This window comes from Pungitius pungitius, chromosome 6 (genome assembly GCF_949316345.1).
Source record: "Pungitius pungitius chromosome 6, fPunPun2.1, whole genome shotgun sequence".
In the NCBI taxonomy this organism is placed as follows: Eukaryota; Metazoa; Chordata; class Actinopteri; order Perciformes; family Gasterosteidae; genus Pungitius; species Pungitius pungitius.
Window position 1 is genome coordinate 20,915,789 of NC_084905.1, and position 21,691 is coordinate 20,937,479.

The 21,691-nt window shown below is 48.6% G+C and overlaps 4 protein-coding genes, 1 long non-coding RNA gene and 1 other non-coding gene across 8 annotated transcripts; 4 read left to right on the top strand and 2 right to left on the bottom strand.

Moving 5' to 3' along the window:
• Positions 1–1,327: 1,327 nt before the first annotated feature.
• Positions 1,328–9,820, top strand: eif4g2b (eukaryotic translation initiation factor 4, gamma 2b; the record flags this gene model as incomplete). Its single annotated transcript, XM_037451933.2, has 21 exons — positions 1,328–1,461; positions 2,351–2,467; positions 3,226–3,291; positions 3,530–3,655; positions 3,981–4,083; positions 4,170–4,301; positions 4,419–4,485; positions 4,567–4,718; positions 4,822–4,932; positions 5,170–5,352; positions 5,466–5,607; positions 5,688–5,842; positions 5,929–6,030; positions 6,392–6,514; positions 6,938–7,042; positions 7,120–7,335; positions 7,413–7,671; positions 7,754–7,958; positions 8,039–8,247; positions 8,578–8,699; positions 8,781–9,820. Coding segments are annotated over 21 exons (2,895 nt in total), but the record flags the coding sequence as incomplete, so codon positions are not given.
• On the top strand, positions 6,153–6,306 carry LOC119196771 (small nucleolar RNA SNORD97). The gene has a single exon (XR_005114355.2). It is a non-coding gene; the product is annotated as a small nucleolar RNA SNORD97 (small nucleolar RNA).
• LOC119196343 (uncharacterized abhydrolase domain-containing protein DDB_G0269086) lies at positions 9,814–18,077 on the bottom strand. The gene is made up of 9 exons (XM_037451934.2): positions 18,017–18,077; positions 13,232–13,894; positions 12,441–12,581; positions 12,142–12,342; positions 11,856–12,043; positions 10,756–10,969; positions 10,586–10,684; positions 10,443–10,510; positions 9,814–10,243 (listed from the first exon to the last, which is right to left on the bottom strand). Exons 2-9 carry the CDS (start codon positions 13,490–13,492, stop codon positions 10,087–10,089), a joined length of 1,329 nt encoding a protein of 442 aa, XP_037307831.2. The 5' UTR covers positions 13,493–13,894; positions 18,017–18,077; the 3' UTR covers positions 9,814–10,086.
• Positions 14,728–18,632, top strand: lyve1b (lymphatic vessel endothelial hyaluronic receptor 1b). The gene is made up of 6 exons (XM_037451935.2): positions 14,728–14,875; positions 15,802–15,964; positions 16,200–16,339; positions 17,249–17,644; positions 18,020–18,122; positions 18,258–18,632. Exons 1-6 carry the CDS (start codon positions 14,767–14,769, stop codon positions 18,445–18,447), a joined length of 1,101 nt encoding a protein of 366 aa, XP_037307832.2. The 5' UTR covers positions 14,728–14,766; the 3' UTR covers positions 18,448–18,632.
• On the bottom strand, positions 18,205–19,455 carry LOC134131267 (uncharacterized). Its single transcript, XR_009956675.1, has 3 exons — positions 19,343–19,455; positions 19,154–19,224; positions 18,205–18,342 (listed from the first exon to the last, which is right to left on the bottom strand). It is a non-coding gene; the product is annotated as an uncharacterized LOC134131267 (long non-coding RNA).
• Positions 19,239–21,658, top strand: rlig1 (RNA 5'-phosphate and 3'-OH ligase 1). 3 transcript variants are annotated; one of them, XM_062563205.1, is made up of 8 exons: positions 19,239–19,463; positions 19,691–19,708; positions 19,847–19,964; positions 20,114–20,209; positions 20,408–20,524; positions 20,719–20,916; positions 21,042–21,211; positions 21,301–21,658. In XM_062563205.1, the coding sequence occupies exons 1-8, from the start codon at positions 19,374–19,376 to the stop codon at positions 21,481–21,483; spliced, it is 990 nt and encodes a 329-aa protein (XP_062419189.1). In that variant the 5' UTR covers positions 19,239–19,373; the 3' UTR covers positions 21,484–21,658. The 3 variants fall into 3 exon arrangements, with proteins under 3 accessions (XP_062419189.1, XP_037307835.2, XP_037307834.2); XM_037451938.2 differs by lacking the exon at positions 19,691–19,708 and having other exon boundaries at positions 19,850–19,964; XM_037451937.2 differs by lacking the exon at positions 19,691–19,708 and having other exon boundaries at positions 19,240–19,463.
• The last annotated feature ends 33 nt before the right edge of the window (positions 21,659–21,691 follow it).

The following is a 21,691-nucleotide window of genomic DNA, read 5'->3' on the forward strand; positions in this document are numbered from 1 at the left end:
ATGTGACCTGCGGCTGAAAAGAAACCTCAAATATCTACACCAAATGACAGATTCTTACATTTAAAGGGATAGATATTGAGTACCGGGTTCCTCAAAAGCAATTTTGTACATTTCTTCTTGGCAGCGGCGCAGCGGTAAATATGAGGCGGAAGGGTTGATTAGCTGGAAGTGCCGAGGGGAGCTTTGGGGGTGTCTCGGGTTGATGGAGGTGGCCAATTATTTTCCTGGATCCATTGAGCAGAAGAGGGTCGTGACCCTCGCGGCCTCCTCAGCTGAAATGAGTGATGTGCAGCGGTTGGCCCAAGGCTCCACACGACGCAACTCCAGTTGTGCAGGAAGTCGCAATTAGGCCAGTTTGAAGACTGAGGTTGAGATGGACAGTGGACAGCAGATTTTCTGCACACAGTTGGAGGGTTGATGAAATCCCAAACAGAAGGTCACATGTTCAAGCCTCCTGATTGCTGCACCCATCAAAGGTCACATCAAAGACCCGCTATCACACGGGAGTTGATTTTGTGCCAGCTAGAACAACGGGCCGATGGTTATGTTCTCATTAATATTATGTAATATTAATTGCTGAGAATCTAAACATTGACTGTGCTTCAGTTTGGTATTTTTCGGGGATTTACTTTCACTTCTGGAGGTAAGGTTTGTTTGTTGAAATGAAAATCTACCAAACTCAGGCCAATGATTAAATGTGTGTTGTACAGGCAACACATACAAGTCTGAAATAGTAATGAGAACATACATATAATGTGATAAAAAAAACTGCTATGCACAACATTATAGGTTGTTGATTCATTTATGTTTCCTATTTACAACCTTTAATGCACTATTAACTAAAACAACTTCAACTGTCATAGGAAGAATTTCCATACATCAGTATCAGAAGCCATTTATTGCCACATATGTTACACATAGAGGAATTTGACTTGGTGCATTGGTGCAATATAAGAATAAAATATAAGAATAAAATTAATTGGAGGAATGAAAATTTGATCTTGAACTTAGTATCAATCAAATATATTTCTTTATTTTTCTTAATTTGTGAATAACAAAAAATATTTTCCCGCACTGCAGATGTTAAATAAGTGTGTCAATCACGTCAAGCAGGCGGCTTCTTGTTTTAAAAGACGCCTCTCATTGGATGGTATGTTGTACCGGGAAACGCCTTTAAAACCGATCTTTCTTGTGATTGGTCAGGACTGACATGGCAACAAACTACGTACCGAGCGCACACTGCCCCCATAAGGCAGCAGCAACCTCCTGAAGCCGTCCACCAGCAGCTAGCCAACGCAAACAAGCCAGGCAGCGAGTAACGGATTGATGTGTTTATCCGGTTATCTTTCCTCTTGCTCCCTTGATATCCCTGCATACCCCGTTTTTTCACCTTTACAGCGGTTTTATTTCTTCTTTGGTAGTCCCACGACAATATAAAGCTGAAGTTTCTTTGCTGAAAGGGTAAGGAAGCTTCTTTTTTTTTTCCTCCTCTTTTGCAAAGCCCGAACCGACTCATCCAAAATGGCTTCTGCTAGCTAGCGGGCTAAAGACGTTAGCTCGCTGCAGCTAGCTAACCGTCGGACGTTAACGTCGGCTTCGGAGCCGCTGCTTCGGCTCATTTGTTACAGTCAAGTAGAAAATGGCGTCGTCGCCCAGCTGTTTTAGTGAAATATCACAAGAAAACCAACACGGTGACCCGAGTGTCACGGCGATGTTACGCTTCTGAGCCTCTGAACGCCACCACCCGACGGGTTGTATTATTCGCTGCTAACCACGACGCTCTGCCCCAGTTTACTGCCTGCTGGTGCATCGGTTCCGTCGGGTTCCAACGGAATCATAACTCAGTGCATGTCTGATTTGACAGTTAACGTATTCCGATATTTCCGCAAAACTGCAAACATGCATCTTCGCGTACGTTTAAACCACACACTAGACCGTCGGCATATTGTTTTAAAGAAAAGAGCATTGCACTCGTGCGCGGCCGACATCTAACGTGAAGCCAACGTTAACCAACGCGTCCCGCGAGCCGGCCATGTTAATTCGGTAAATGTTAGCAGGTAGCATTAGCAGCTCAGCTGACGCACGCATCTCCTGTGTGATGCAGCCACTGGGCACGATGCGTAAAGTGCCCGTGATTCCCCTTCAGTGAGCCGCGGTGATGTCATCGCTGTCACCGGTGGCCCGTGACAAAGACCCGGCTGTTTATCTAAGCCGGCTAATGGACGACCTTTAGATCACACACACACACACACGGTGCCCTCAGTTATGTTGGAGCTATTGATCTAGCCTACGTGTGTCCCACCACCCCCGTGCAGTTACTAATTGCCCCCCCCCCCTTTCTCTTCCGCAGCGCCGTCCCTCCCCCCTCCCCACCCCCTCCTATTATTCTTATTCTTTGGAGTATTCTTCATTGTCAAGCCGCCAAAGTGGAGAGTGTGATTTCAGAAGGGGGTGCTTCTCGTTTCAGGTAATGACGTGGAAACGTGTATTTCTTTTATCCTTTCTATTCATGCATGGTTGGCCAATAACGTCATAAGGACAAAGCAGGATGTGGGAAGGCAGAAAATGCCAGTCAGGAACCTTCTAGATAAGGTGGACATAATGAGACTCCTGAATGTTGGCGTCCTCTTTCGTCCTGTAAACAGGACGTCTCCCGCCCCCAAAATCAGTCTTAATGATCTGGGACACTGTGTGTTGGATGCATTCTTCATCCCGGGGGGATTTAAGGTTTTATGGTGCACCCTTTTATCATCGAGTTTTTCCAAATGTCATTTGGCAAATTGGTTTATCACGGGTATGTTTAAAAAAAGAAGTGCAGAGGAAATAACACTGTTTTTCCAGATGCCCTTTATCCAAATAATCCGTCCCCGTCCTGGTCCGACGGGCTCCAGTGCCTTCAGGGTTGAGTATTAATAGAGCGTGATGTCTGTATGGAGCCGCCCCCCCCCCCCCCCCCCCCCCCCCGGTTCTTCAGTTTTTCTTTATTTAATCGCTCTTTCAAACCCCAAAACCAGAGTGAGGGATTATTGGAAACTCTTAAAAAACACAACAGGAAGGGATGAAATGTAGCGTGTGGCTGCGGGTGTCATGTTTACATCAGAGTTGACCTGTTTATGTATAAATAATCCAATTCATCTGGTCTGTCATGACGTTGAGATACAGGCACATCCCACGTGGGCCACTCGCATGAAGCCAACGCGTTTCCTGTTTGTTTTGCTTCTGCAGTGCTTCTTCGGGGGGAGGAGGTGGTAGGGGCGCACCTCAGCACTATCCCAAGACTGTCGGCAACAGGTTCGTCCTCTGGAATTCATCCAAAAACACACTTAATGGATCGTGATTTAGGCCTCAATGCCGAAGTAGTGGATTTGTTGTTGCCCACTAAGAGCATTATTTGTAGTCTGTGCAGTCGCTCGTTGGTTCAGGATTTAAGGCATTCGATTTTTATGCTCAAGCCATAACTACATTGCGAGGGCGGTGTGTTTTTTTTGTCTGGTACTTAGTGTGTGTCTCTTTCTCTGTGCTTTTTCAGCGAGTTCCTGGGGAGAACCCCAGGGCAAAGCGTTCAGAGATGGGTTCCTTCACGAAGCACTAGACGAGAAGTCAACTCCAGCCTTGAGAAAGAGCAACACGATGGAATCTTCAGGAAAGTGAGGGGGTAAGATTCAAGCCCCCACAACGTTAATCATCCATCCCAGGCTCCCCCCACCCTTTATTTTCTGTCCAGACTTGCTTGGAAATAGTGAACAAAAACATTGGTCATTCAAAATCATTTCAGTGGTACTGATTCCAGTTCTTGCAGAATTTACCAAAACCTGATAAAGCGTTGGTGTGGTTTGACTCGCCAGAAGAGCTCTAACTAAAACAACCCAAAACCAAGCTAGGTGTTGGATCACAAAACCATCGATTTCACAAGCGAATCAGATTCAGCACATCGCCACATGCAACTTTGTTTTCACCACCATCTCGTTCTTTCCTTCCAGCATCCTCAATAAACTCACGCCTGAGAAGTTTGACAAGCTATGCCTTGAGCTCCTCAACGCGGGCGTAGACTCAAAAGTCGTCCTCAAAGGAATCATCTTGCTGGTAAGGGGTCACATTTTTACCCACAAGTCCTCTGCTGCCCTGAGGCGTGTCTCCAATGACCCGAGTGCTTCCCCCTGTGCCCTCAGATCGTAGACAAAGCCCTAGAAGAGCCCAAGTATAGCTCGCTCTATGCTCAGCTATGTCTGCGCTTGGCAGAGGACGCACCAAACTTTGATGGCCCTTCATCTGAGATCCAAACATCCCAAAAACAGAGCACAGTAAGTCTTTGTCAGTATTGATGACTTAGTAAGTGAACCCTGGCCTCTGATTGGTCCGGACATTTAATGATGTCTCTTCTCATCACTGCGTGGTGCGTTTTTGTTCTCTTGTTTCAGACCTTCAGAAGATTGCTGATTTCCAAACTTCAAGATGAATTTGAAAACCGTTCCCGAAATGTTGAAAGTAAGTTCTTGTCATTTTGTTTCCATTTGGTGTTCTTTAATTGATTTCCTGCCCACTAAAGCTCTTCTCCTCTGACCTCAGTCTATGACAAACATGACAACCCTCTTACTTCGGAGGAGGAGGAGCAGCGTTCCATCGCCAAGATCAAGATGCTCGGCAACATTAAATTCATCGGGGAACTCGGCAAACTCGACCTCATCCACGAATCTATCCTTCATAAGTGCATCAAAACAGTACGTGCACCTTACGGGTTTGAAACAAATGAAATGCTGCATTCCTTCATTAAAGCTGTGTATGAGCCTGATGCGTTGCCATTTCCTTCATCGTTTTCTGAAGCTTCTGGAAAAGAAGAAGAGAGTCCAGCTCAAGGATATGGGGGAGGATCTGGAGTGCCTCTGTCAGATAATGAGAACTGTGGGGCCGAGACTCGACCATGAGAAAGCCAAGGTAACTGCTTTTTCCAATAACGTCATGAAAACGCTGCTCTTTTTAAAGTCATGTCTTGGTGAGAATGTGTTTTCACCCAGAAGGGAGTAAGTTACTTTTGCATGTTTTAGTGAACTCTATTTTTAATCAGGGCGGTGGACTGAAACCAGACGTTTGATGTCCTGGTTTCTCTCCTGACTGTCATCTCGCATACATCCTCCTCCTCACACCCCCCCCGCCCCCCCCCTTCTCTTCCAGTCTTTAATGGATCAGTATTTTGGCCGTATGCGATCCTTAATGAACAACAAGGAGTTGCCCGCCAGGATCCGCTTCCTGCTGCAAGACACAGTGGAACTGCGACTAAACAACTGGGTCCCCCGCAAGGCTTTCATCGACAACGGACCGAAGCTGATCAACCAGATCCGTCAGGACGCAGTGAAAGTGAGTCTGGGCCCGTTGATAATCAACCATTGACGAGGCGTTGCCGCGGAGATGAAACGTACACGGGACGTAGTCCAGTTGTGGACCAGCTGTTCTTCTGTGTGTCCCTGCAGGATTTGGGTGTTTTCATCCCAGCACCAATGTCTCAGGGGATGAGGATGGACTTCTTCCTGGAAAGCCCCTTCATGCCACACAGAATGAAACTGGACAGGGACACTCTCGGGGGGTTGGCCGACATGTTTGGGCAGATGCCAGGTACGAGCCTCCTCTCTTTTACTCACTTCAATAACCTGGTGGTTATTTCACATAAAACTCTTGTTCTTCTGTGTACTCAGGCAGTGGGATCGGAACCGGCCCGGGGGTTATTCAGGACAGGTACTCGCCCACTATGGGACGCCATCGCGCCAACCCGCTCTACAACGGCCACCTCGCCCCCCCCCCGCAGACGCAGTTTGAAGTGGGGCCAAAGACCTTCGTTAAATCCAACCAGGTGATTCTATCCGGCTGATGTTTCTCTCCAGATCTTTAAGGGCAAAGCTCATGAATGACCCGCTATGCTCACTGGACTTTCTACAGGTTCAGAACCAGCACTTTCAGAACCACACGGCCCAGCAGCAGGTCCAGTCCAAGGACATGCCCCCCCGATTCAGCAAGAAAGGACAGCTCAATGCAGATGAGGTAACTAGAACTAGTTTTTGCTGGCCGAAGGTGGACAAAAACCAAACAGCTGTTTTTATTGTTGTGAATTTGTTGTCACACCAACGTCATCGGCTGTAGTTTGAAGTCCTGCTTAAGTCTTTGTGCCCAGTGATTATAAAAAGACGCGTTATTCTGAGGAACTCAACCTGCTACCAGTCTGTCTTCTACCTGCCCTCAGTCTTAAAATCTCCCTCCTCCTCCTCCTCCTCCTCTGGTAGTGGGTCCGCTGACTGCGATTATGAGATATGAGGGCATGGGTGTAGTTCATGGTCAGATAGTTTTTTTTCTCTGACTGATCCTAATGTGTGCTTTGTATTTGTGACACTTCCTGGTCCCACAGATCAGCCTCCGACCTGCTCAGTCATTCCTCCTCAACAAGAGCCAGGTGCTCCAGCCCCAGATCCCCACCGTGATGCCTGCCAGCGCCCAGCCCCCACGCACTCAAACCCCTCCCCTGGGACAGGTAACTGGGGATCATTTGCACAGACATGAATAAATGCGAGCCGTGGAATGCAGTCTTAACAAAAGCGTACAAAGAGAAAAACTCCCCTTCATAAACGGGATCGTCACAATTAGTTTTCTGCTTAATCTGTTTGTTGTAAATTCTAAAAAGGTATGTGATCATATGCCTCTGGCTTTAAGGATAAAGGAACCACCAAGAATCCTCCCCGTGGGGATGCTCTGTGCACAGCATGTGTACTTTAAACATCACATGTCATTTAGCTGATGCTTTTTTTTTCATTTTTTTTTTTCAACCAAGCCACAAGGTCTATTTCCATTTAAAAAGTCTTTGATCCAACTTTCCTTTTAGCTGCAGGAACCCCGATCAAATGCTGTGGTTTTATAGTTGAACTGCCTCTTCAATGATCACGACCTTTAACCTCAGCCTCCACAGCTCGGCCTGAAGACGAATCCTCCGCCCATCCAAGAGAAACCCCAGAAGATCATCAAGAAACCGCCTCCTTCCAGGGAGGAGCTGCTCAAAATGACGGTGTGCATCTTGAAGGGACACATTTTTCTTCTTCCTTCTTCTACACTCGCTGATCTGACTCTCGTCTCCACTTTCAGGAGGCGATCGTGACGGAGTACTTGACCAGTAAGAACCTGACGGAGGCCGTGAGCGCAACGAGAGAGATGAAGGCACCCAAGCACTTCCTGCCCGAGATGCTGAGCAACACCATCGTGTGCTCCCTGGACCGCCCCGACGAGGACAAGGAGCACGCCAGCACTCTGATCCACGCGCTGCGCGCCGAGGGCCTCATCACCGGGGAGAGCTTCATGCAGGTAGACACTCCCTCAAGGTAGAGGGCCCCCGGGGGCTGCCGCTCGCCTCTAAACCGCCGCTCCCCCCCCCCACGCAGGCTTTCCTCAACGTCCTGGACCAGTGCCCCAAGATCGAGCTGGACGTCCCCCTGGTGAAGTCCTACCTGGCCCAGTTCGCGGCCCGGGCCGTCATCGCCGAGCTGGTGAGCGTGGCGGAGCTGGCCCACCCGCTGGAGAACGGCACCCACTTCCCCCTCTTCCTGCTCTGCCTGCAGCAGGCGGCCAAGCTGAAGGACCCAGAGTGGCTCACCGACGTCTTCCAGCAGAGCAAGGTCAACATGCAGAAGATGCTGCCAGGTACCACACGCTGAGGACCCAGCAAACGCTCCACCACTCAGTCGGCGACTCGGCCCGATGACTCGCTCTTTGTCCCCGGCAGAAATCGATCAGAACAGGGACCGCATGCTGGAGATCCTGGAGGGGAAGAGCCTGGGCTTCCTGTTCCCGCTGCTGAAGCTGGAGAAGGAGCTGCTGAAACAGATCAAGGCGGATCCCTTTCCGCAGTCCATCTACAAGTGGATCAAGGACAACATCTCGCCGAAGCTTCACACGGATAAAGGCTTCGTCAACATCCTCATGACCAGGTAGAGACGCAGCAGGGCCCCGCTAACGGGGACACTGGAAGTGTTTGGCCCTTTAGTCTTAACATCTGATCTTCTCCCAGTTTCCTCCAGTACATCTCCCAGGAGCTCTGCATGACGGAGGGCGACGAGCAGCTGGCGGCCCCCCCCAAAGAGCAGCTGGAGCAGGAGAAACAGCTGCTGCTGGCCTTCAAGCCCGTCATGCAGAAGTTCCTGCACGACCACACCGAGCTGCAGGTCAGCGCCCTCTACGCCCTGCAGGTGCACTGCAACGCCAGCGCCTTCCCTAAAGGTACCTGCCCCCCCCCCCCCCCCAAGAGTATGAAAAGTGTTGTCATTACATGGTGAGTCCACCAGAGAGCGCTGTCACACTCAGTGATGCAACTAAAGAAGTTTTATTGGCACTTCTTTATTCCTATTTGCAGGGTTTTTGTTTTACTTTGAACGCTCCCTCACCTCGTGTTTCTCTAGACAATAAGTAAATTAGAGATGTGAAACAATTATTTGGATAGACTCAAATTACTTTAACAAATGGTACACATCTTACTTTCATCAAATGTTTTATTGGGGGGGGGGGGGGGGGCGGCATTCAGTACTTAAAAAAAAAAATCTTTCCACTTAGGCATGCTGCTGCGCTACTTTGTCAACTTCTACGACATGGAGATCATCGAAGAAGAAGCCTTCCTCGCATGGAAAGAAGACATCACACAGGAATTCCCGGGAAAAGGAAAATCTTTATTCCAGGTACGGTGGAGCCTTTGCGTGATATTCTGAGCGCCTCGTGAACATCAGCAGCCTCTTTGACGCGCTGTCTCCCTCCGTCAGGTCAACCAGTGGCTCACCTGGCTGGAGACGGCGGAGGAGGAGGAGTCCGAGGAAGAAGCAGACTGAGGAACGTCGTCTTTCCGTTTCCATTTAGCTCCACTCTTAATTTAACCACTACCACGGGGCACTTAGCTGCTTCTGCTGTGCAACTATAAACCGAAAGCTTGTACCTGTAGGGCCTCATGTGTCACCAGCCGTAACCGTGACGATGGGCTGAGAAGCCTCATTGGATCTGTTGCCTGATGGATGTTTGATTTTTTATATCGGTGTCCCGATCAGCTACATGAATTCTGGAGTAGCTCAAATGTTTTCAAAGGTTTTTTTTTTTTCTTTGTGTTGCATGACATTAATTTGACTGGTTTGGCGACTCAAGACTTCAGCATTTAAGAATGTCGAGGCTTCTCCCCCCCCCCCCCTTTAATGAAGCAGCTTACGGATCCTTTTTGCTAGCGCTTAGCTCTTATAGCATGAGGCTATTTACGACGACCCGTCACTGATCTTTGAGGGCGCCAAAGGGAGAGTGTAGCTTACGCTCTTCAAAGGTTAACACAAAGCATTACGAGGCTCAACATGCTTACTGAGAATTCCTCTTCGGAGTCGCTGATGAGCATCGTCCACTTGTTTGTCATTATATATTTTTCGTGTGCTCACTGCTCCCCGTCGTCGCAGCACTTTTAAAGACCCAATCATTGGTGTAACACCTCAACAAAGCTGCCTGTGGTTCTACCTCTTAGTTAGATGGGCTTGATTTTGTGTTTGGATGATGAATTCTAAGAAGAACCTCTAGCTGAAGTTATTTGATTTTAGTCCTGGCCTAATTGCACTAATTGGTTTACAATCGTTATTACTGAAGAGAAAAGGCTGGTTTCTTCCCCTCTGAGTCTTGCTCAGCATTTGGAGTAAAGGTGTGAATAAAATTCATTCACCTCCCCCAGATAAAAAAATGACGTTTACCCAAGAAGTTTGGAGATTCTAGTGTTAGGTATTGTGCACCTTCTATTGCTTTAATGTCAATAAAGTCCACTACATGAGCACCAAAACCAGTTTCACTTGTATTTGTACTGCTACTCTTAATATATTCACACTACTCGTTAAGATGCTTCGCATTCTATAAAACACAAAGCTTCTCTTTACAACACACTGAAACATTCTCGTTATGCCAGAAATGTTCAACAAATCCCAGATTTAGAGCGTCAAAGGCCTCAAACATCTTTCATCTATGGTTAGGAGCGTGAGAATAGGCCCTGAGGCTGATCAATAGGAAATCATTTAGTCCCGATGCGTCCATGCAAAGCGGGTTGAGGGCCTAGTCCTGCTCCGTGGGGATCCAGAAGTATTCCACCACCTTCCTGCTCCTGCGTGGGGGGGTGGAGTCTGGGCGCTCCCCTCCGAAGGCGGGCAGCTCGTCGAAGCGGCCCGGATCGCGGCCTGCGGGTGGGGGGGCGGCGACCCTGAACGGCGTCCTGAGGAACGGGTGAGATTGTTCATTTAAAAGCGATCACGCTGCACATCCTGTCAGTGCATCGTCTCTATGACCACCAAGTAAATAAAACCACGTGTTCATGCAGCGAAACAAGCTTCATCGCTGCCATGTTTTCTTTCTCACTGTTTGTGCCCTTTGGCGGGAACTGCGTTACCTGGATAAATCTCATGAAATGTTACCTGGATGAACTCCTGTCAGGTTCTCCCGCACTAGCCTCGGGGGTGGAGATGTACACAGGATCGCTTTCCTTCAATAAAAAGGAAATAGAAGACTTATTTCAAACGTTGAGATGATTCCATGCAAACATTTGTGGACGTTTTACCGTGAAATTTCTCGGGGAGCCGTCTTGACTTTTGAGAATTTTAACCCTCTGGTCGCTTTCTGTCATGCAGAGGAAGTAACTCTTGATGTTGGCTTGACACTGTGGGGGAAACAAAGGTAAAATGCACGTTCTTAGAACGAACCCCCCCTCCCCCTCCCGGTCTTTCTTACAGCCTTGCTGCTCCTCAGGGCCTTCAGGTCCTCCTGCTCTCTGAACCTGTCGGCCAACTGGCGGTGCTTCTCCCTCCAGGCGAGGCACTCGGCCGCCCTGTCCCGCCGCTCGGCCTCGGCCAGGCGCCGCTCGGCCTCGGCCTCCCGCCGAGCCCGCTGGGCCTGCTCGCCCTGGTGCGCCGCCGCCGCCTCCCTGCGCCTTGAGTCCGCCTCGCTGTGGAGACAAGACTGGAACTCACACCCCCGAAATAATAAATACCTAAAAGGCCGTCTCGCCGCGGGACGCCTTCTTTCTTTGGGCCTTTATTTAAGACCTTCAGCAAAAAAACGTGGTCCACCTCCGGTACAAAAACAACCCGAATGAAAGCAGCAAGTGATCAAAGAACGAAACGACTACAGTGTTTCAATAAATCCATATTAACCACGAACATCTGGAATGAGGAATCTTCCATCACTCCACCCTTGACAGAAGAGACAGAGACATAGAGGGACACAGAGAGAGGGAGAGAGACATAGAGAGAGAGAGAGAGAGAGAGAGAGACCACCCCGCTCAGGTCCACACGGGGCGACGGGAACAGAAGTGCTTTTGCTTTTTCTACTTTGAAGGCAGTGATTGACGTCTCTGAATCAAAGAGCTCTTCTCCTCTCCTGACATTTGTTATTTCTTCCTATATCATTCCTTATTATTCCTCCTCCTCCAGTTGAAAGGCCGACCTCCATCATTGGAGCGGTGATGTTTTGGGTTTTTCTTTGTGGGGGCTGACACTTTGTCTCGGGCTCCTGGAGGTCTGGATGTTCTTGTGACGTTATGACTTCCCTACTTGGAGCTGAAGTACCTTTACAGTTAAGGTGTGATGCAGCGCTGGGTGGTCCAGAAGATTCCAACAACTCAAATAAGTCATGTGGGAATTCATCGCTTCTTTATGACAAGTGGCTATAATACGATTTTGTGTTTGAATTGGACTTTTAGGTGACATCGTGAACCTCCTCTGGCCTCCCCCTCGTACCTAAAGTGGGATTTATGGCTATTTGCTTCACAGTCTGTGAACCCGTTTCCTCCTGTAGAGTCTTAAAGGGCCTTCTGGAGCGGGCAGACGCACCTCTGTTGGATCTGGACGTTGTCCTCCGTGATCTGTCTCAGCTTGAGTCGGAGGTCGTCTCGGTCCACCTCGAGGCTCCTGTTCTCCTGCAGGAGGGCCCGCTTGTCCCCCGACTCCCGGTCCAGCTTCAGCTTGGTTTCAAAGCAGCTCTGCTCGGCTTTAGTGAGTGAAAGCTGCAAGTCGGTGTGCTGGAGGGGGAGGGGGGGGAGGGTGACCGTGACGGTCTGGTCTCATGACAAACGGGTGACAAACATTCACAACTTCAGATCAAGCCTCGCGCCTCCACCTCTTTCTGAAGCCGCTGCAGCTCCTCGGCCAGGCGGCTCCGGTCGGCCTCAGCGGCCCCCCGGTCCCGCTGGCTCCCCAGGGCCCGGGCTTCGGCCAGGGCCCTGCTCCTCTCCGCCTCGCTTCTGGACTCCTCCGCCTCCTCGGCGGCGCGGGAGCACAACGCCGCCCTCTGCTGGCTCTGACACAGCTTCTGCTTGAGCTGGTTATGTTCATACAGTTATACACAGAGAGAGAGAGAGAGAGAGCTATTTAGCTGCTGCCAATACATGTTGTAATGTTCTGATGTGGACCAGTCACCTCTTTGACCTGAGCCTGCAGCTCCTGGTTGAGGCTCCTCAGGTTCCTCATGGTCAGCTCGCTCTCCGTGCGCATCACGATGCGCTCCATGTGGATCTCGTTCGATAGGAACTTGTTTTCTTTCCTCAGATCCTCGCATTCCTGAGGACAGTTCACATCAACACTTTGTGGGAAAACATCTGTTCTTGCTGGCACTTATTAAAGCAAATATTACATTTGTATTCTTAACATTCTTAATCTTTGTTATCACCATATTAGGCTGTAGGTCATTTACTCGTAACCCACCTCAACTGAGCTTTATCTCATTTACGTTCAAGGGATTTTCCCCACAAGGTCCGCTTGTTCTAAGCCTTTGGATTACAAGGCGTGGTCTCCAACTGGGATGTGTTCTAAGTTTCCAATATTCAACGACGACTTAAATTAAAGAAGGTCATGTGATATGTGGAGATGGACCTTGTGTCCTGAACGGATGCAGACTCCCCGCTAGAAGGAGCCAAGAGCTGCACAAACCATCCCGTGTGACTGATGACAGGACGCCAACACCAGAGCGTGCACGCTCGCTCATGCGTGTTTCAGGGCGCAATGTCACATCTGGGCAGTAACTGGATGATATTTAACAAAGCAAAAATAGTTCTTACAACATTTCCAGGCCAAAGATAATCATGGTGTATTAAACACGATCTGTTGCTTTTGAAAACAACAAGTGACGATGTCTCAAATTTGCTTGAGCTCTTATGACATTGAATACCTGTATATCTGTGACACAGTGCCCCCCCCCCAGGCCTCCTTACCTTCCTTTTCCTAACCAGCTCTCCCTGCAGGTGGTTGATCTGGAGGAAGGAGCCGTCGGCGCTGAGGGGCCGGACCGCCCTCACGGGCCTCCTGGTCAGCCTGGAGGGGCCCTTGAAGTCCTCCGCCCCCCCGCCGCCCCCCAGGCGCCCCCCGCCTGCGGTCACGTTGCTGCTGCTCGTGCAGAAAGACCTGCACAGGCCGCCGTCTGAGGGCGACCCCGCCGCCGTCAGGTCAGCGTGGGATTTGGCCCGCAGGGACATTCTGGTCCAGGTGTTCCTGCCCGTGAGGATCCGCGGTTCGGGACGCGATGTGAACCAAGGTTTCGGTTCCAGGGCGAGCTCACTGGGGCGGATCCTTCCAGCAATAATTGATGAGGTAACACGATAGGTCGCACCCGGCAGGCGTCATTATCGGACTCTAGTGGACAAGCTTAAGGTCTTCTCAAAACAGATTAGTTCAGGGACAGGTGACCTGCGCTTTGGAATTCTGACATATTTTGAAAATGAAGGTTCTGTTAAGCAGAAAAAGAGGGGTTTGTAATTGTCTTGGGGTCGGTGACCTTTCACAATGACGCCGGTAACTGTCCCTCTTTGGTCACAGAGTTGTATCCGTCTCTCTTCCAGGGACCAATGAGCTTCTCCTGCAGCTCCACCCTGTGCAGCCTGGATAAGAGATGAAGCCCCATTATTCACACAGTGGTCCCTCACGTCATGAGTCATGAAAGGAGGACACGCTGTAGCCCCCCCCCTCACACACACACACACACTGCCACTCCACAACTTCCTCGCTGTCGGCACGTGACAAAAGAGAAGATCTCGTCGTGCCTCTGTTTCTCCCCCCCTCGGGTCTCCTGAGAAGCGCGTGAAGTCCAAGGAAAATAATGTCAAATAACGATGAGATTTCAGTATCAAAGTTCATCCACGAAGATGTGATTGTTGCTTATTTCCGACCAAGGAAGCTTCAAAAGGCCATCGGCAGTGCAAGAACCTTTGATTGAAAGCCAATGAAGCTCAATTCCCTCCAAACAGTCACTTGGCTCTCTGCTAAGCGCATTGTTCACGTCTTCATCGATGGACCAGAGAGCGCATCCTCCAGTAGCTGCTGAGTCCTACGAATGCTTAACACAAAGCGTGAGCGCCTCCAATGAAGAAGAGTAGAAAAACACGCAGAGACAATGTGGAGGAAGTTCCCTTTTCCCACGAGCACGAGCCAACACGCTGACTCGGCAGAAAAGCCCTCTTTAAAACACAGTATTTGGCTGATAAGGCCACTTTGATGGAGAATGTAATAGTTGGTCCTGGAAAGCCTGTGTGTGTGTGTGTGTGTGTGTTCTGAAGGACGTGTCGGTGTAAAAGCACGCAGAGCGTCGCGGCCCCTCTGGGGATCTGCTGCTATCTCGTGAAGGGGCGTCCAGCAGGTTTGACCTCCCCCCCCCTCTTCCTGTTTCCTCGTCTCATCCATCCTGAGGCCTCCCCCCCCCCCCCTTGTCGTTGGCCTTTATTTGGTTCCTCACCTTCAACCGCTTCAGTCATACATGTTCACATATCCTGTAGAAACCATGGTGGGGTTTAGCTTTAGCGCTCCGTGCTTTTTCCTGTCTCTTGCAGCCGTTCTGCTGGCGTCGGACTCGGATCGAACCAGAGGTGAGTCGACCTTTTATTCCTGTTCACGCTGTGGCCGTGAATACGAGACGCGTGACATGGTGCTTTATTTCAGATCTACCGTGCGTGACCTTTCATGCAGAACGGAACGGTTCCTTTGGCTCAAACTTCTTCTTATCTGCTTTTTTTTTTGTGACGGTCAAAATTCGTAAATTAGTCGCAGTCTGCAAAAAGTTTCCAGAATGCATGAAGAAAAAGTGAAGGCATCAAATAATACCAGGAGATAAATTTGGTAAAATAACAACTAGTGCTGTCAGTTAAACGCGTTATTAACGACGTTAATGACACAAAACCCAGTTTAACAACGTCTGATTTTCTTTTTTGGGGGCGGGGGGGCAGGGGGCAACAGGCTTGTCTGTTTGAGTAGCTGGCTGAAAGCAAAGAAGTATTAGGCTTGTTTCTGAATATTAAGCCATGATTTAACTGCACTACAGGCTGAGTCCTTGTTTACCTGAAATTTGCACTTTATTATTTTATTTTGTACCGCACTGTTTGGAAATGTTGTTTTTCAGTAAAATAAAACATTAGCATGAAGCAAGTCCACTTTTCCATGTTGATAAGAGCATTAAAAAGAAGAAAAAAATATGAAAAAAAATAAAGGAAGGGACATTTAGAATACATAAAAATGTGTGATTATTGTGATTAATTTTGCATGCGATGAATCTAATTAACATTATTTGGTTCCGTCATTGTTAATGTTAATTAATGTGGAATATAGGCACCGATATTATGAACGATTAACTTTACATCAATACGTACTGTACAGTGTGAAATGACAAATCATGCCGCTGTGATGCGATCATTATAATTTCCACACATACACTGTGCAGACAAGCTTCATTCCAGGAGTGATATTGTTTTTGTTGATACCAGAACTCTTGATAACTTTTTCTGCAAAATGTGCGTAGTGCCACGAAGTGACAGAGCAGCCGGAGTCTTCATGCTCATCGACGGAGGGGAATACACCTTCAACTCCAGCGCTGCCGGAGCGGCCTGTCGTAGTCTGAACGTCACCATAGCAACCAGAGCCCAGGTGGAGCGGGCGCAGCGGAGCGGACTGGAGACGTGCAAGTAGGCTTACGTGCAGCGGTGCATGCTGCGCCCTATAAAATAACTTCCCTCCTTTTCCAGCTGCATTCATGGTACTCGAGTGGTAAACCCGCTTTCTATAACTATCTGAAATATACCCCCCAAAAATGTACTCACCACTAAACAAATCAAAAACGCAAAGCTTAGCCTGACAACTTTTTTGTAATTTTCCAACTTGCAGTCTGATCAATCAAGGCTTCATTTGCTCTGTTATCAGATACGGATGGATCGCTGAGCGGGTCGCAGTCGTCCCGCGACATACAGCTGACCAGAAGTGCGGTCGGGGCACCACTGGTGTGGTGATGTGGAGAGCAAATCTGGATCGGAAGTTTGGTGTGTTCTGCTTCAATGCCTCAGGTACCGTTTCTAACCCTAAATGCATCCTGGGAATGCCGCAAAGCCCAAGCATGAGTCATGTTCTATCTACCATAGTAGCATCCAACAACCAACTTTAGCATGTTCTATCTACCGTAGGAGCGTCCAACAACCAACTTTAGCATGTTCTATCTACCATAGTAGCATCCAACAACCAACTTTAGCATGTTCTATCTACCATAGTAGCATCCAACAACCAACTTTAGCATGTTCTATCTACCATAGTAGCATCCAACAACCAACTTTAGCATGTTCTATCTACCGTAGTAGCATCCAACAACCAACTTTAGCATGTTCTATCTACCATAGTAGCATCCAACAACCAACTTTAGCATGTTCTATCTACCATAGTAGCATCCAACAACCAACTTTAGCATGTTCTAGCTACCATAGTAGCATCCAACAACCAACTTTAGCATGTTCTATCTACCGTAGTAGCATCCAACAACCAACTTTAGCATGTTCTATCGACCGTAGTAGCATCCAACAACCAACTTTAGCATGTTCTATCTACCATAGTAGCATCCAACAACCAACTTTAGCATGTTCTATCTACCATAGTAGCATCCAACAACCAACTTTAGCATGTTCTATCTACCATAGTAGCATCCAACAACCAACTTTAGCATGTTCTATCTACCGTAGTAGCATCCAACAACCAACTTTAGCATGTTCTATCGACCGTAGTAGCATCCAACAACCAACTTTAGCATGTTCTATCTACCGTAGGAGCGCCCAAGAAGGACCCTTTGCTGTGTTTTGCTCAAACATGTTTTGGTTATGTTGTTGTTGTTGTTGTTGTTTTTGTGTCTTGTGATAATTGTTGACTGTTTTGCTGTAGCACTAATTGCTCTTTTCGAGAGTTCAAAGTCTGTTCCTCCCCACTTGCAGATTTCGTGGAAACACCAAACAGTTCAACCGCCGGTGCACGAAGCTCGCCCCCCCCCACCACACGGCCCCCGAGCCCAGCACCCGCTGGTCCTTCACTCACATCAGCCACCAGGCCGCCGCCTTCAATGGCGCCAACAACAAGCACAAACGCTCCGGAGCAGACACCTCTCCCCTCAACGATCACTCCCCTCATCGAGACAACGCATTCCACGAGGATTTCCACCTCCACTCCCCCCCCACTGAAGCCTTCCTCCACTCATATTTCTACGTCTCTTTCTCAACTTAGAACCTCCAAACCCTCAACCTTTTTTACTTCTGCTCGGGCCTTTAGTTTCGCTCTTTCCGCCCAGTCAGCGACGTCACAGCCGACGAGCTCGGCGACTCCTTCCTCGGGAAGTACGTTGTGTCTTTGACGTTTTCTTTAAGGTGTTGTGTGGTTACTGAACATTAAGAGGCAACATTCAATGCTATAATCATATTACTGATTGTTTTTTGTTGTTAATTTCAAAGTCTTCTGCTCATAGTTCAATTAGGATGTCTTGAAAAGACATTTTTCTTCTCAGTGTCAATTTATTTTTCTCTTTTGACCTCATTAAAACCTATAATTTACTTGGATTAAAAAGACAGCCTAGAAGCTGCAGTAATCACATTCTGGCCATGAGAGGGCTGACGAAACGCCAAAGCAATTACAGATAAACGTCAAATGCGCAAAAAAAAAATCAATGTAAACATCTACAAAGTAAGTAGTTGTGTTGTGTTCTTTTTTACCAGACGTGGCCACAGCACTCATCATCCTCGGCAGCATCATCGGCGTCGTTGTTGTTGTTGTCGTCGCCGTCATAGCAGCCGTCCTCCTGGTGAGGAACTACAAGCTGTGAGTCCCGCACGCCTCTAAACACGCATGATTCCCATTGGGAAACAGAATTGGGCTCCTCGAAGAACGAAGGCCGATTGGACCCAGGGGGCAGAGAACGTGTGTGAACTTCTTGCCTCTCTGCTTCTGGACCAGGGACGTGTTCACGTATTGGACCCGGGGGACGCTGAGGGACGACACGGAGACGGAGATGTGGAAGCACGGCGACAGCGAGACGGACCTGTACGGTGGACGCGAGGGAGGAGAAGAGGAATCAGACAGGAAGTACTCCAGTGACATCACTCTGTGCGTGAATCCAGTCTTCAGAACAAACTCTTCACAGTAGCTTCACCATGTTTTTAACGTCTTTTACATGCTTTGGCAGGTATCCATTGTTTTCTATGAAGATGCAAACAGTTACTTACAGTTAAATAGTTACTCATATTTCCCACATTTCAGAGGAAAATATCAAGCGTTAGTTTACTGCTACTGAAAATTATCTACCTTTAAATGTAGCAGTAATGAAGCTAAAACTAGCCCTATTAGCTTTAACATTACTGTTATGAACCTATTGGATATTTTTTTCTGCATGACTAATTTTCTTTGTTTTTTGGTACTCAAGTATATATTTCATGCCAAAATGTTTACTTTGACTTTAGAATAAAAACAAAGTTAGTTTTGTCCATGACCACTGCTAGTTATAGTCTCTGATTGAATTGGTGTGAAAAAAAAGAAATGTCTTTCTGCCCTAAAGATGAAAACAAGCAAAATGGGTCTATAAAAGATTTTTTGGTTTTAAATGATTGGCATTGTATCATGTACTTGTTGAGTGTCCAAAATACAACAAAATGTAAGTAAAATCATTGCAGCTTCCATTCCCAATGCTAAGCTAAGCTAACGGAGTTAATACACAGACACAGGGTCAAATTTTACACTGTCCCACTTGACTCAGTTTTTAAAACCTGATTGATACAATTACACTGTTTGGTAAATAGAGGTTGGTAAATAGTTTGCAAATAGTCAATTACAAACAGCAGAATTCAGTTAAATACCGTTTTAAATCATCAGAGCATCCCCACGGCCGCACCGCATAGTGGTGCTCATGAGCGGTTTTTTTACAAATCTGTGAAAAAGAGAAAAGAAGAAGAAAGAACGTCACGTGACCAGAAATCAACAATCCACGCTAGCCGCGATGCTAACAGCACACTGTGCTCCTCTCGGAGATAAACGTAAAACTTTACCGGTTGGGTTCGAGCCGATATTTCACTCAAAATGCGCCGCCTGGGCTCCGTTCAGCAGAAGATTCCGTGCGTCTTCGTGACGGAAGTGAAGCAGGAAGCGTCCAGGAAGCGGGACTGTCAGGTGAGTGACTTGTGACCGGTGCGACACCGCTGCCGATGACGCCAACGAGACGCTAACGTCACAGCTGTGCGAAGACACCACGCGACATGCGTGTGTCTCTGATATGGTCGTCTCTGGCATGTGTGTGTCTTTAGCATATGTGTGTCTCTGACTCTCTGTCTCTGACATATGTGTCTCTGGCCTCTGTGTGTCCCTGGTATGTGTGTCTCTGACATGTCTGTCTTTAGCATCTGTCTCTGACATATGTGTGTCTAGCATCTGTGTTTCTGACTGTCTGATATGTGTTTCTCTGTCTGTCTGTAGCATCGGTGTGTCTCCGACACCTGTGTCCTTACCCATCTATGTGTCTTTGTGTCCTCACCCATCTGTGTGTCCCTCTGCAGCAGTTCCAGGTGGTGGCCACAGAGAGCGTGAGCCCGGCCGCTGTGGAGGCCCAGGTGCGCCGTGCAGTCGCCACAGAAAAACTTGATGGAACTTGCTGTTATGTATCTGTTTACAAAGGTGAGACATCTCTCAGGAGGACACGTGGACACTTTTCTTCAGATTTGTGTTATTTATATGCATATATCATTAATCATTTAGTTCGTTCTAGACAAACCGTACTGTTTGTATTTGATTCATGTTCCGACTGTTCTATGTTTTTCCTGCAGGGCGACCTCACCTGTGGGCTCGACTCGACAGGAAACCCAACAAACAAGCCGAGAAGAGGTTCAAAACGTATCAGCGTTCTCACCACAGCTGTAAAGGTGCTTCATTTAAAAACCTGCATGTTTCACATCAGCTCAGACTTCCACGCCGGTATTCAACACAATAATCAAAACATATGAAATATTCTCCACAACGAGACTGTGTGTGTGTGTGTGTGTGTGTGCGTGTGCGTGTGCGTGCACGTACCGTACACGCCGCCCTGTATCTTCTCGTAGATCATTTGGATATGTTTGCAGGCTTCCTGTGGAGCGTGGAGGAGGACTTCAAGCCGGTGCCGGAGACGTGGGTGCCGGCCCTCAGAGTGAAACACCGCGACGGGCATCCGGTGCCCGACGAACACGGACACATTCCAGGTCAAAGCAATAAGACCTCAGTTCAATCAATGAAGATAACCTTTGAACTCATGAGTCGCTTTCACTCCAGAACACATTAGAACGATCCCTTTAAAGTAGACTAAGGTCTACTTTAACTTCATCAATGAGAGTTGGTTATTAGTTCATTTAATTGTTCCAAATACATTTTGACCCGGTCCTTTGTGTCGGCTCAGGCTGGGTTCCGGTGGAGAAGGACAACAAGCAGTACTGCTGGCACGCTTCCGCGCTGGACCCCGACCTCCGGGCGGCCCTCGTCCTCCGGCCCCGCGCCGAAGACGGAGACGCGCTGGAAGTCGTGGCGCTCCCGCTGGCCGACCTCCTGGAGCGGACTCTCGAGCTCATTGGAACCAACGTCAACGCAAACCCGTACGGTAAAGTGCCATCACATCTCTTCAGCTCATTGGGGGGGGGGGGGTCATCACGGAGTCCAACTAGAGTTTGCCTTAAAATACATTAAAGTACGAATGAATAAACTTAAACACAAACAATGTCACAGGTCTGGGGAGCAAGAAGACGCCAGTCCACCTTCTGGTGTCCCACGGGGCCCTACGGATCAGAGACCCCCCCCCGGTGGACTTCCAGCAGCTGTGCTCCTGGTTCCGGGAGAGTCCCGAGGGCCGGGTGGAGGGCATCGTCTGGCACTGCCACGACGGCACGCTGGTTAAGGTCAGACTCCCCCCGCTGACCACGTGACCTCAGTCAAGTCCCTGAGGGGGGCGCCGACTGTCTCCTAAACGGCCCGTTGTGTCCCCCAGGTCCATCGTCACCACCTGGGGCTGAGGTGGCCCGAGGGGGATCCCTCGCTGGGCGAGCGGGCGGCGCTGGTCGCCGTCGGGTCGGGCGAGGACGCCGTCGGCGACAGGAAGGACTCGTTCGCCTTGTCGGCGCTGAGCGGACGCCGCTTCAGTCGACTGAGGGACATGGCGTCCGCTTTGTGAACCGAGCGAGAGACCGATCACCAGGAAGAATTCGGCCCCCCCTGACTTTTGCGTTGCAGAAATGTTTACAGCTTTATTTCTGAAGGAAGGAGAAGCAGCTGTTCAAAAGGTTCCATTAATACTCTGTATGTTACAGCTCTGAGGAATAAAGTTACACATCGTATGATGTCATTCACACTTTGGCTTTATTGACACGCTTGGAAATGAA